This window comes from Anolis sagrei, chromosome 2 (assembly GCF_037176765.1).
Source record: "Anolis sagrei isolate rAnoSag1 chromosome 2, rAnoSag1.mat, whole genome shotgun sequence".
Classification (NCBI taxonomy): Eukaryota; Metazoa; Chordata; class Lepidosauria; order Squamata; family Dactyloidae; genus Anolis; species Anolis sagrei.
The window spans coordinates 290,197,966-290,210,194 of record NC_090022.1 but is presented as its reverse complement, the minus strand read 5'-3'; the positions used below and the strand labels follow the sequence as shown (position 1 = coordinate 290,210,194).

At 41.2% G+C, this 12,229-nt stretch overlaps 1 protein-coding gene across 1 annotated transcript in view; it reads right to left on the bottom strand.

The window, feature by feature from the left end:
• Positions 1 to 3,626: 3,626 nt before the first annotated feature.
• LOXHD1 (lipoxygenase homology PLAT domains 1) overlaps positions 3,627 to 12,229 on the bottom strand; it is a 269,577-nt gene continuing 260,974 nt past the window's right edge. Inside the window, exons 38-41 of the mRNA XM_067464668.1 lie at positions 9,280 to 9,450; positions 7,260 to 7,398; positions 6,653 to 6,814; positions 3,627 to 4,689 (exon numbers count right to left, since the gene is read on the bottom strand). Of these exons, the coding sequence (XP_067320769.1) occupies positions 4,209 to 4,689; positions 6,653 to 6,814; positions 7,260 to 7,398; positions 9,280 to 9,450 (953 nt within the window). The 3' untranslated portion in view covers positions 3,627 to 4,208. The remainder of the gene's footprint in view (positions 4,690 to 6,652; positions 6,815 to 7,259; positions 7,399 to 9,279; positions 9,451 to 12,229) is intronic.

Here is a 12,229-nt window from a genome sequence, read left to right as displayed (position 1 = left end):
GGGAGCCAAAGTCAAAAGTTTAATGCGGCAGAAAGAGGCAGGGAGTAGAGGCAGTTTCGAAAAAGACTTATCCTGCAAGGAGCCCCACTCTTCGATCTTTATTTGACCCTAAACGTAATTTCTATTCACTTTAACTTTTGAAGATATGGGTCTCTAGCTCAATTTATGATCAATAATAATCCCAAAGTTCTTGCATGTAATATGGCAGAGACAAATGTGCATGGCATACCTTTGCACTTGGCTTGTATGACCTAAATGTAAAATTTTGCACTTGTCACTATTGAATTTCCTTTTATTAATTTCTGCTCAGTTTTCTAATCTATGTAGGTATTTCTGAATTACCACGAACCACACTTTCACCCCTACTAGCACACATAGTTCAGATTCTATGGTATCCCCACTTTCCATGCAGTTACCAGCAAAATTCAACATCAATTGCAGTGGCTCTGGATGGTGCAGAATGGAACAATAAAAAAATGAACCTTTTGTTGCACTAAAATATTAGTGGCACGGTTGCATCTGGGGTATCAATACTACAGTGTTCAATGGTGATGGTACACAGAAGTTGAAAATACAGTGGTTGTAGGTTATATGTAACCACCACTGTTCCACTGGCTGCTGACAGCTCCACTGGCTGCCAATAAGCTTCCAGTCCCAATTCAAGGTGCAGGTTATGACCTACAAAGGCCTAGATCAGTGGTTCTCAACCTGGGGTCCCCAGATGTTTTTGGCCTTCAACTCCCAGAAATCCTAACAGCTGGTAAACTGGCTGGGATTTCTGGGTATTGTAGGCCAAAAACATCTGGGGACCCCAGGTTGAGCACCACTGGCCTAGATGGTTCGGGGCCTGCCTATCTTCACAATCACATCTTCCCCTACGAACCCGCATGAGCTCAAAGATCTTCTGGGGAGGCCCTTCTCTCACTCCCACCTCCAACTCAAGCATGGTTGATGGGGACAAGGGAAAGGGCTTTCTTGGTGGTACCCCCCCCCCCCCGGGTCTTGAACTTTCTCCCCAGGGAGATTAGACCGGCACCCACCCTGTCCACTTTTCATAAAGACCTAAAAGGTGGATGTTCCATTGTGTCTTTGATTAAACAGTTGTGCCCCCCAACTATAATTTAACATCAGCTCCTGAACTCTATCACTGTCTCCTGCCCTATCGATTTGGTGTTCTAAATGACGTTGTCCTTCTAGTCCTAATTTATTATCTGACCCTACACTTTTCCACCAGCCCCTGTCTTGAAACTCTACTGCACAAGCTCCTACCCTCCGAGTTCAGTATTCATTACTGTTCAGGCTATTGGTTGTTTTATGATGTTGTTTTATAAATTTGATTGCTTTGTGGTTTTAATCTATGCCTGTTTGGGCTTGCCCCGAGTCCCTTCAGAGAGATGGAGGCAGGATAATTTTTTTAAATAATAATAATAATAATAATAATAATAATAATGGGTTGTTGTAGGTTTTTTTGGGCTATATGGCCATGGTCTAGAGGTATTCTCTCCTGACGTTTTGCCTGCATCTATGGCAAGCATCCTCATAGGTACCTCTGAGGATGTTTGCCATAGATGCAGGTGAAGAGTCAGGAGAGAATGCCTCTAGACCATGGTCACATAGCCCGAAAAAACCTACAACAACCCAGTGATTCCGGCCATGAAAGCCTTCGACAATACAATAATAATAATAATAATAATAATAATAATAATAATAATATAACCTATGGGATCCAAATAGTTCATTTTAGGGTTAATTGGATTCTCGGTAAGCACATTCAGAACGATTGCGTATACTTATGTATGGCAAGAAATTTTAGTTAGAAAAACAACCCAAATAAATTAGGTTGACTTATCTATAGGTCAATCATAGTATTATAGAGTTGGAAGAGACTCCAAGGGCCATCCAGACCAATTCCCTGTCACACAATTCAAACCTCCCAGTAGATTCAGACTCTGTTTAAAAGCCAGTATTTGAGTACTGACCTTAATGCTTATGAATAAAACAACCACCCACTTTTCTGAATAAAGTGGTCAAAAAGGAGAATTTAATTGGTCTGAGAATATAAAAATAGCACCAGCCTCCTCTCCGTGGAATGACCCTTGACTTCTCCAAGGATCATATCAAAATCCATGCCTTTGACTTACACACGAGCTCGACTCCAGCTCATCTTTTGGAATTTACTGGTACTAATAAGAATGTTCAACACCTTTTTAGAAGTCATCTTTATGTTTATGAGGAAGTATAAAATCTGACAATGTCAAAATGGCCCCATAGCACACATTAGAAATATGTTAATCAGGAAAATAAGTCTTCTATTTTTTCTTGGAAGCATTTTTGAAGTATGTTTACACATATTTATTTTTACCAAGTGGTAAATCATAGAGTATCCCATATTAAAAACACTGATCTGGAAAAGATTTAATACTAGGGCTGGGAGGTTTCATTTCGTTAATTCGTAATTCGTTAAAAATTCGTTATTTTTTTGTTAACGAAGCGATAACGAACCATTCTGGAGCAACTTAAAAACAAAACGAATTTTTCAATTCGTTTCGTAAATGCTTCGTATTTCGTTATGTATTCGTTTCGTTATTGGTTTGAGGTCGTTTCGTTATTTCTGCATGTCTGGGGCAAGTTTTATAGTTGTTTTTTGTTTAATTAGTGAAAAAAAATTATAATATCACACCAACAGTCAACAACAGGGAGAGGGAAGCTTCAGAAGTTTTTTTAGCGTATTGCGCGATCGCCATTAACGAATCAATTCGTTATTGTTTCGTTATTGTTTTGTAATTTTTTTTACCATTTACGAAATTTCGTAAATATTGAACTTTTTTAAAGGAAAATTTTGGAATTCTTTTAAATATCGAAACGCAAAAAACCCCAAAAATGAATCGATTTTAGAAACAAATTTTTCCGTTGTTACCCAGGCCTATTTAATACAATGAAAATGTTCTCCAGAGTAAAATTTTAAAAAGAAAAGTGAAATAAGTTTGAATCTATTTTTCTGGGACAGTCAGTTAAGCTTTACCAAATTTTTGTTGGGTAGGAAGGAACAAATTCTGGAGATCTGTAAATTTTATGGAGATGAGGGTTTTTTTTGTTGTTGTCAAAATGCAATTGCTGAATTGAACATTTTTTCCAGTTTTTGGTTTACACTGTAATGAAAAACTAGTATATGCAGAAAATAAGTTTGGTGTAGACAAGGCAAGGAATAGAAATTCAGACTTAGAATGAATCCACTAAATCAGTGGTTCCCAACCTTTCTTTGACCAGGGACCACTTTGACAAGGTACCACTCTCCAACATTAGTATCAAAAGGGTTATGAATCAGTTTTTGGTCAACTCTAGATTCAGTTTGGTTATTTGGGGTACTGATTCATTGGATAAACCACATCAGCTCTACTTTCTGATACAGAACATATCCCATCTAATGGACACCATCTGTTTGCCCATAGAATAACATATTTAATAATCTAGATCTGCGGACTTTATTTTAGGCCTCATGGCCCAAAAGTGGGCCATGGTCCACAGGTTGAGAATCCCTGCACTAAATCAATTGGTGATCCAATGGATTTACTCTAGTTAGAACTATCAATTGGATGTAGGCCTAAGGCTGGGAAAAATCTACTTCCTGTTTAGGCTTAAGCATTTCAGAATGTTTTTGATTCCAGGATGGAAAATCCGGGGCCCAAAATGTTATCTCTAGAACCAGCCCAGTGGTTGGATCCCAAAATACAAACGAAGAAACAAAACAAAATTAATAATGGTTGAGAGACCACTCCTGTTTTTATGTTTTTGTTAAAAATTATGTCATCAAGCAATACAGAGAAGCCCAGCTATATTTAAAGGGAAACTTGTCTGATAATGGAAATTCACTCCACTTTTTTTGGCTAGTAAAGAGTCAAAAAGTACCAGTAGTGGTTTAAGTGTTGGACTGGGATATTGGGAAACTTGGGTTTGAAGCGCCGTTCAGCCATGGAAACCCACTGGATTATCTTAGGCAAGTCATGCTGTCTTAGCCCCAGAGGAAGGCAAAGGCAAACCCCCTCTGAACAAATGTTGCTGAGAAAATCCATGAAAAGTTCACCATAGGGTCACCAAAAGTCAGAAATGACACAAAGGCACATAATGGGGGTTGAGGACCACAAAATAGCCTGAGGACCCCATGTGGCCCACAGACACATATTCTGCCTATCCATAACTTAGTGTTACTGTTAATTCCTAGGATATAGCTCTCTCCATAGTAACCCATCTCCTCTGTTCACATCGAGCCATTTTCCACAGGGAAAGTTTGTGGTCACCCCAGTAGCTGAGTTGGTGATTTCAACCCGTTCTACCAGCCATCCTGGAGAAAATCCAGTATTGTCGTGCTCAATCCGGACTTTCGTCAGCTCTCCAAGTTCAAGGATTTCCAGGTAAAACCGATCGGTTTGGCCTCGTTCGAAGAGGTTGCGGAATTTCTGCTTGAGAGCCCGTTTGCCTGAATCCCCGTTCAATCCGAACATAGTGAGGAGGACATTGGCGTCGGTCCCTGATCCCTTCTCAAATCCCGTCACAACGATCACCTCGTATTTGACTGGCACCAGACTCCGAGCTTTGCTGGCAAAGCTCTCGTTCACCTTGGTACACTCAATGACTTTGTGGTCACCTCTCTTTGCACGAAGTGGAATTTTTGTGTTGCACCTGAAGAAATACCTGCAAGAAAGAACAGAACCACAGTTTTTGGATTCAGAAGAATGAATGGGCTGCCTTTCTCCACCAAATGTTTTGCTCTGAGGAGCTTCCCTCCTTCCTTGAGGGAGAGAAGACATACTTTCCCTAACAAGTTTTTGTGTTAGCTTTGCTAAACCCTCTCTGATTGAATGTTTTCTTACTGTTCTTTTGTCTAAACTCTTTTGACTGGCAAAGTTCCACAACTTTTAAAACCCAGAGACCAATTTAATAGGATGTGTCGATTTTCTCCATAGCTCTGTAGTCGGAAACTCTGTTCCACGTTGTTTTGTCTCCATTTTAGTCTCAGAACCATCCTAAAAATCTGATGTTCCCTAAAAATCTGATGTCCCCTAAAAATCTGATGTATATTGATCTTTGCTGCAGAAAAGGGGCTATTCTGTGCCCTTTCACACAGACATATCACCCAGAATATTAAGGCAGATTTCAATAGTAACTCTCAAGCAACCAGAAACTACATTTATCTTGCATCTGCCAATCCCCAGGAAGCCCCCGGTGGCACAGCAGGTTAAACAGCTGAGCTGCTGGACTAGCTGACCAAAAGGTTGACAGTCTGAATCTGGGGAGCAGGGTGAGCTCCCGCTGTTAGCCACATTTTCTGCCAACCTGGCTGTTTAAAAAAATGAAAATGTGAATAGATCAATATGTACCACTTTTGTGGGAAGGTAATGGCACTCCATGCAGTCATGCCAGCCACATGACCTTGGAGGTGTCTATGGACAGTGCCGCTCTTTGGCTTAGAAATGGAGATGAGCACCATCCCCCCAGAGTCGGATACAGCTAGACTTAATGTCAAAGGGAAACCTTTACCTTTACTTTACTGAGAGTCTACTGTACTATGTTTAATGCATTTTCATTGTTTTAATTTACATTGCATCATATTTGTCGATAGCTGTGTCCCTGTATCAGGGAAAAAGACAGGAGAATGTAAATAATAAATAAAAATGTAAGCATGTAAGTTCTTGTTGTGGCTCAATCTGAGTCTGAAACTGAACTGTTTGGGACTTTCGGGCCTGCTGGGCTTCTGAGCCTGACTTTCTGCAGGATGGCAAGGAGGCTAATGGGTTACAGATTCCTGTACATGTTCCAGACGGGGCTGATTGTGAGGCTTCTGAAGAAGAAACAGCAAGCCTCTTCCCCGGGGAAAGGAATGTGCCTTTAGATACAGATAGTGAAATCCCACAAGTGCAGGTGGAGACTCCTTTCGGTTCCCAGAGTGATCCGGCCCAGCTAGGCCAAGATAAGGAGTTGTATAGCCTTGAAGATAATGGTGAATTAATGAGCAGACAGGATTGTTTGCAATTAAGGCTGCGCAGAAGCACATGCCTTGCCAGCAAGAGGGAAGCCAAAGGTCAACGCAATGCTTTCATGTCAGGGAAACTTATTTAATGATGAAGCTGACAGGCATTTCTTGTCAGTCCAATGTTGCTTCTTACCCTTTAACTTCTGTGGAATTACCTTGGCTTTTGTGGAACACTTCTGGCTTCCTTGAGACTTGATTCTGATTTTACCTGTCTACCATGGACTCTTGTTTGACCATTGCTATGGGATTATGCTTCATGTTATTTGCCTATGGATCTTGGGAACCTTGCCTTTGCATTTAAGACTCTGCTTTGCCTATTGAACTTTTGCATCTTTATTTCTCTGTTTTGATTTTGCTTTTTCTCAATAAACTACAAAACCTACAGCTTTGGTGTGTGGTGGTGTCTTGAGCAAGGTGAATACTACCCTGAGTTGTGACAGTTCTCTAATCAAAGCTTGGGGAGTGTTTCTTTTTTTGGTCTGAAAAATTAATGTACCCAAGCTTTATTTAAAGTCTGGATCAAGGACTTTGTTGCTCTTTTCTAGGCTTGTCCTAGGTTCCAGCTTTCCCAGCCAATTGTGGTATTCATGCCACTTGCTCCTTTCTTTGTGAGGAGCCACTTACTTGTTGTCGAGCTCCATCTCTGAAACAATAACCTCCTGAACATGCCAGTAGACATCTGCTTTTATGCTTGATTTCTTCCCGTCTTTTGGGCAATGACCAAGACAGATGGCTGCGATATCACCGACATTCTTTGAAGAAAACTCGAATACATCGGTTGCTCCCCTGTAGAACAACACCCCCCAAACAGCTCTAATTAATATTGTGCAGATCTGCAGTCATCAAGGATGACGAGAGGACATCAATTTATTTGTACAAGATTGTAAACTACAGGGTATTTTTTTCTGTAAGAAAATGACTAACCAGCAAATGATTTGGAACAAAAGTGTGTGTGTACATACTACTCACTCACGTAGCCTTCTATGGATTTTTTCAGTAAGTACAGACCCTATTCCACATATAAATCAATTTATTCTATTTTCAATGCAGTCAGAGAGTGCAAAGCACTCCCTGCCTCATTTATTTTGCTCCTGAAAAGCGTATAAACACAATCGACACTTGTAATGGCATTAGACAATTCAGAATCTTACAGTGTCCATTTGACCATCTGTACTATAAAGATTTTTATAAGAGCTTGGCCGCAACAAGATGATATTGTTATTGCACCTACCTCAAGAACCTCCTTTTCTTGGAAGAGTTCTCCAGAAGAAACTCTTTGGAACGTCCCCTCTTCCCTTCAAAAATAACTATGACATTCTCCTTGGTTTCTGCGTCATCTCTGTCACTGGTGATGGTGACGATCTCGTAAGCTTGGAAGTAAAAAAAAATCAGACATTGAAGTGGGGAGAAGAAGCAAGGAACTCCCAGTTCCTGACTATGACACCTCTACCATTGGGCCATACACATCAACACATTGCTTGTGAAGTCAGGAACGTGATTAATTCTGACCCACATCCTATCTCACCTGAAAAGTATTGGATCTGCAATCCACATAATCATCTGAATGCCTGATCTGCATTAATTTCATTGTAAGTACGAAATGGCTCAGATCCTACACCACAGTTGCGTTGCATAAATCTGAGCATATGGAGTTGAGCAACCTTTTTGTTGAATGGCATTCTTGTGCAACAGAATCAAGGTTGCATCTACTCTGTGGAATGGATGCAGTTTGATACCGCTTTAGCCACCCTTGTTTAATGCTATGGGATCATATGGAGTTATAGTTAAGTGAGGCACCAGCACTCTTTGGTAGAGAACTACAACTCCTGGAATTTCATACCACTCAGCTAGGGCAATTAAAATGTCAAACTGCATTAATTCTACAGTGTAGATGTCACTCAAGACACCAAATATGAAACTGAACCCACAAATTCATCATGCCCATTGAACATCTATGTTCAATTCCATTGCATGCACGATTCCACTTCCACAACCTTTAACTAAATGAGGGTACTCCACATCAGACAGAACTGTCTAAATACTTCTGTGGGGAAAACTTCCATGTACATAAGATGCCAATAGGATTCTTGTCAAGAAGTGTTACCACATTAAATTATAAGGTGGATCTATAATGAAGAATTAATACAATTTGACATCACAGTTTTACAAGGTCTTCAGCCTTCTTTGCGAAAGAGTCCTGGTGTCTCATCAAACTACAAATTCCAGGATTCCACAGCATTGAGCGATGGCAGTTAAAGTAGCACCAAACTTCTTTACTTCTCTTGTGTAGATGAACCCAAAGATTCAGAACACATAGAGATGATCTAATCCTATTGGGAAAATTTTATGAAGCCTCTATAACAGACTTTCCTATCTATATTTATATTTATATCTTCTTCTTTCGAAGACATTTTCCCAATGGAGGGGTTAGCATTGTGACTACAGGGCTTTGTTTTGGGCATCTACATGTCTCAGGTTGACAGCACACATGTCTTCGTTCATGGTGTCCATCCACCTGCTATTATATCTGCTATTATTATATGCTACCATTAATAAATTAGTGCTTTCTCCCTGTAAGCAACCACATAATTGGGAATTTTTCCCCATGCAAGTTATGAGGTTTCAGTTTCTGTATATAATGAAAATTTACATGCTAATAGTTGCTCAAAAACAACTTCTGCATTTCAGATGTTGGTACCCATGCATGCACATGCAGAAAGTGATGTCAGGAGTAGCACATTCTTACTGCCATTTCTCCACATGTCTTTGCTAAATCTGCATGGTGTTATAAGAAAGCTGATATTGCTTTAGTTTTCAACATTGTGGTGGGCAAAGTTCATCTGTGGTCCTTAGAACCCCAAATGTGTCCCCTGGAATGCCCCAAAGCCCATAGAATCCCTTAAAATAGTAATTCCAAGTTATTTTCCTCCCAAACAATGCAAAACCCTATTTTCCATGTACCTTAATGTACCATAAAGATTTTCTACAACCCTCCAAGACTGACCAATAATTGGACAAATTGAAACCGTAAATGACGTTACTTCCCGTTTCACTTTGGTCACTTGAAAATGTGGTCTACTGGGAGGATGGTCCATTTGAAAATTGGCCCCAAATTTCCCATCCCTGTTTTAGCAGCATGATTAAATACTAGAAGTTAAACAATTATAGATGTCCAGTGATGCAGACTCCAGAACCAACTGGACCACAAACCCTCCCCCTTGTTTGTAGAGAAGGTTCCTCCCTGGACCTACAGGTCTTCTCTTTCAGTTCCAGGATGTCATTATTGGCACAGGCCAGTTCTCGAATGGTTTGCTTGTCATCTTCACTTGTTGCCAGCCAGCGGTCACACTGGAAGCGGAAGATCTTGTCCAATTCATAGTCTTCCACATCAATGTATTCCAAGTGCCAGCCTGGTGCAATTCCTGTAGGAAAAGAAGCATCTCATTGCTTGAGAACCACAAACAATATCAAAGCTATGCAACTCTTACAAGAATGATTGATAACTGGGAAATAGAGGGAGAAACCGTGGAGGCCGTGACAGACTTCGTATTTCTAGGTGCAAAGATTACTGCAGATGCAGACTGCAGCCAGGAAATCAGGAGATGCTTACTTCTTGGGAGGAGAGCAATGACCAATCTCGATAAAATAGTGAAGAGTTGAGACATCACACTGGCAGAAAAGATTCATATAGTTAAAGCAATGGTATTCCCCATAGTCACCTACGGATTGAGAGCTGGATCATAGGGAAGACTGAGCGAAGGAAGGTCGATGCTTCTGAACTGTGGTGCTGGAGGAAAGTTCTAAGAGTGCCTTGGACCACGAGAAGATCCAACCAGTCCATACTTCAGGAAATAATGCCCGACTGCTCATTGGAGGGAAGGATATTAGAGACAAAGATGAAGTACTTTGGCCACATCATGAGGAGACAGCAAAGCCAGGAGAAGACAATTATGCTGGGGGAAATGGAAGGGAAAAGGGAGACGGGGTGACCAAGGGCAAGATGGATGGATGACATCCTTGAAGTGACTGGATTGACCTTGAAGGAGCTGGGGGTGGTGATGGCTGACAGGGAGCTATGGCGTGGGCTGGTCCATGAGGTCACGAAGAGTCGGAAACGACTGAACAAATGAAGAACAACAAAAATGCAACTCTTTCCCTAAGAGTTTTGAGATGAGTCTACACCTCAAATCCACTGTTGGCTGTCCCCACAACATTCAACAAATTTTGCTGAGTATGGTAGAGATTTTTTAAATGGTTAAACCAACTTTGCTCCAGTTTGGGTAGAATTGTGGAATACTCCAAACTATCCCACAGCTTTGGGACTGTCTGGATACTAGTAGGATCAGGTCAACTTGTTATGCCTTATGTTGAACCTATCATGAGGTTTTCTTGGCAAGAATTGTTTAGAGGGGGTTGCTTTTGGTGACTTCTAAGATTGAGAGAGCATAAATTCTCCCAGGTTACTCAAAGGGTTTTCATGGCCGAGGAGGGATTCAAACCCTGATCTCCAGAGTTGCAGTCAAAACCTCAAGCCACTACAGCACTGGATCCAATCAATGTTGACAATGTCAACCTAGATGAACCAGGATAAAGCAATGTTATTTGTTCTGAAGATCCCTGGTACCACTTCTGTCATTTCAAGCTAAAAGGAACAAGTAGATGAAGCAAAAATCCTATTTTTCATTGGTCAACAGTCAAAGCAGCCAGGAATGTGCTGAATGGGCAAACAAGTGTTAAACCAGACATTATAGGGACATGTGTAGATTGTGCCCTTGGTATCCACTAAGATTTGGTTTCAGGACCCCCTGTGGATACCAAAGTCTATGGATTCTCAAGTCCCATTATATACAGTGGTGTAGGGAAAATGATGTCTCTTATATGAAATGAGATAGTCAAGGTATGTATTTTGGATTTTTTAAAAATATATATTTTCAAGTCATGGGATGGTTTAATTTATGGATGCAAAATCCACAGATATGGAGGGTATGACCTACAATGATCCTGAATCCCTTTCTCATTGGTGGTGTTTCATCAGTCATGTATGACCTGACCAATCAGACTTTCAAATTAAACCTACTTATCCTCCATTGATGGCAACTGTTGAATGCACAAGATGCGCCAAAATGCATGTGCTGTAACAAGCAAATTCCTTTCACTATTTGAGGGGCAGACCTCCTTAGAAATTGACTCCCTCTAGTTCAGGCATGGGGCAACTCGACCTCTCTAGGTATTTTGAACTTCAACTCCTACCAGCAGTTAGGAATTGTGGGAGTTGAAGTCCAAAACACCTGGAGGTCCCAAGTTGACCTATGCCTGCTTTAGTCTGATCCCAAATTGAACTGGAAAAAGGCTTTGATTATTTTTTTTTCATGCAAGACTGTTAGCATACTCAAAAGATGAGACAACGACGTAGGGGAAGACAACATTGAAATGTAATTTACGCATGTGTGTGTGTGTGGAAGTGTTACTGAGACATCCCTGCCTGATGCTGTCAGCTCGTCCTCCTTATTCTTGCTTCCTTGAGCACACAGACATGGAGCCCAGCTGTTTCAATTACACACCTGCCATTGCCGTCACTTAACAACTACAAGAAAAAGCTCTCTGCCTCTATATTCAATTAAGCCTGGAGCCCCATGGTGAGGGGATTACCCAAGTATCAACACCGTGTGCTGGAAGACATGATGATGAGGAGGTCCCTCCCTCCCTGATCCCTGCCCTTCCAACTCCTTACAAATACATTCTCTGCCTCCTCTCCTCCCAGAAACAACCATGTTAACAGCTTGGGTTTCAAGACAAAAGGCTGGAGGGAGAAGCCCAGGACTCTGGTATTTCATCTGCGGTGTAAGGAGCAATGGCTAGACACTGCAATGGAGGGAAAAGATGGCAGCCCCTTCACTGGAGGCATTTCAGCGGACCCAGCTTGCCATGTGCTCCTGGACTGGCCACAGCTGGTGCAAGGACACTAGAAACAGATTCTCAGTTCACAGGAAACTAACTATGCAAAAAGTTGTTTGTTGTTGTGTTAGTATATGTGCACAGCCCTTCACTCTTCAGTATGTGAGTGTGCATGCATGTGCCTTCAAGGTGCCTCTTGTCTTATTATTCATGGTGACCCCATGAATGTCATAGGGTTTTCTTAGGCGTGGAATACTCAGAGGTGGTTTTGCCAGCTCCCTCCTCTGAAATATAGCTGGTCTTTAT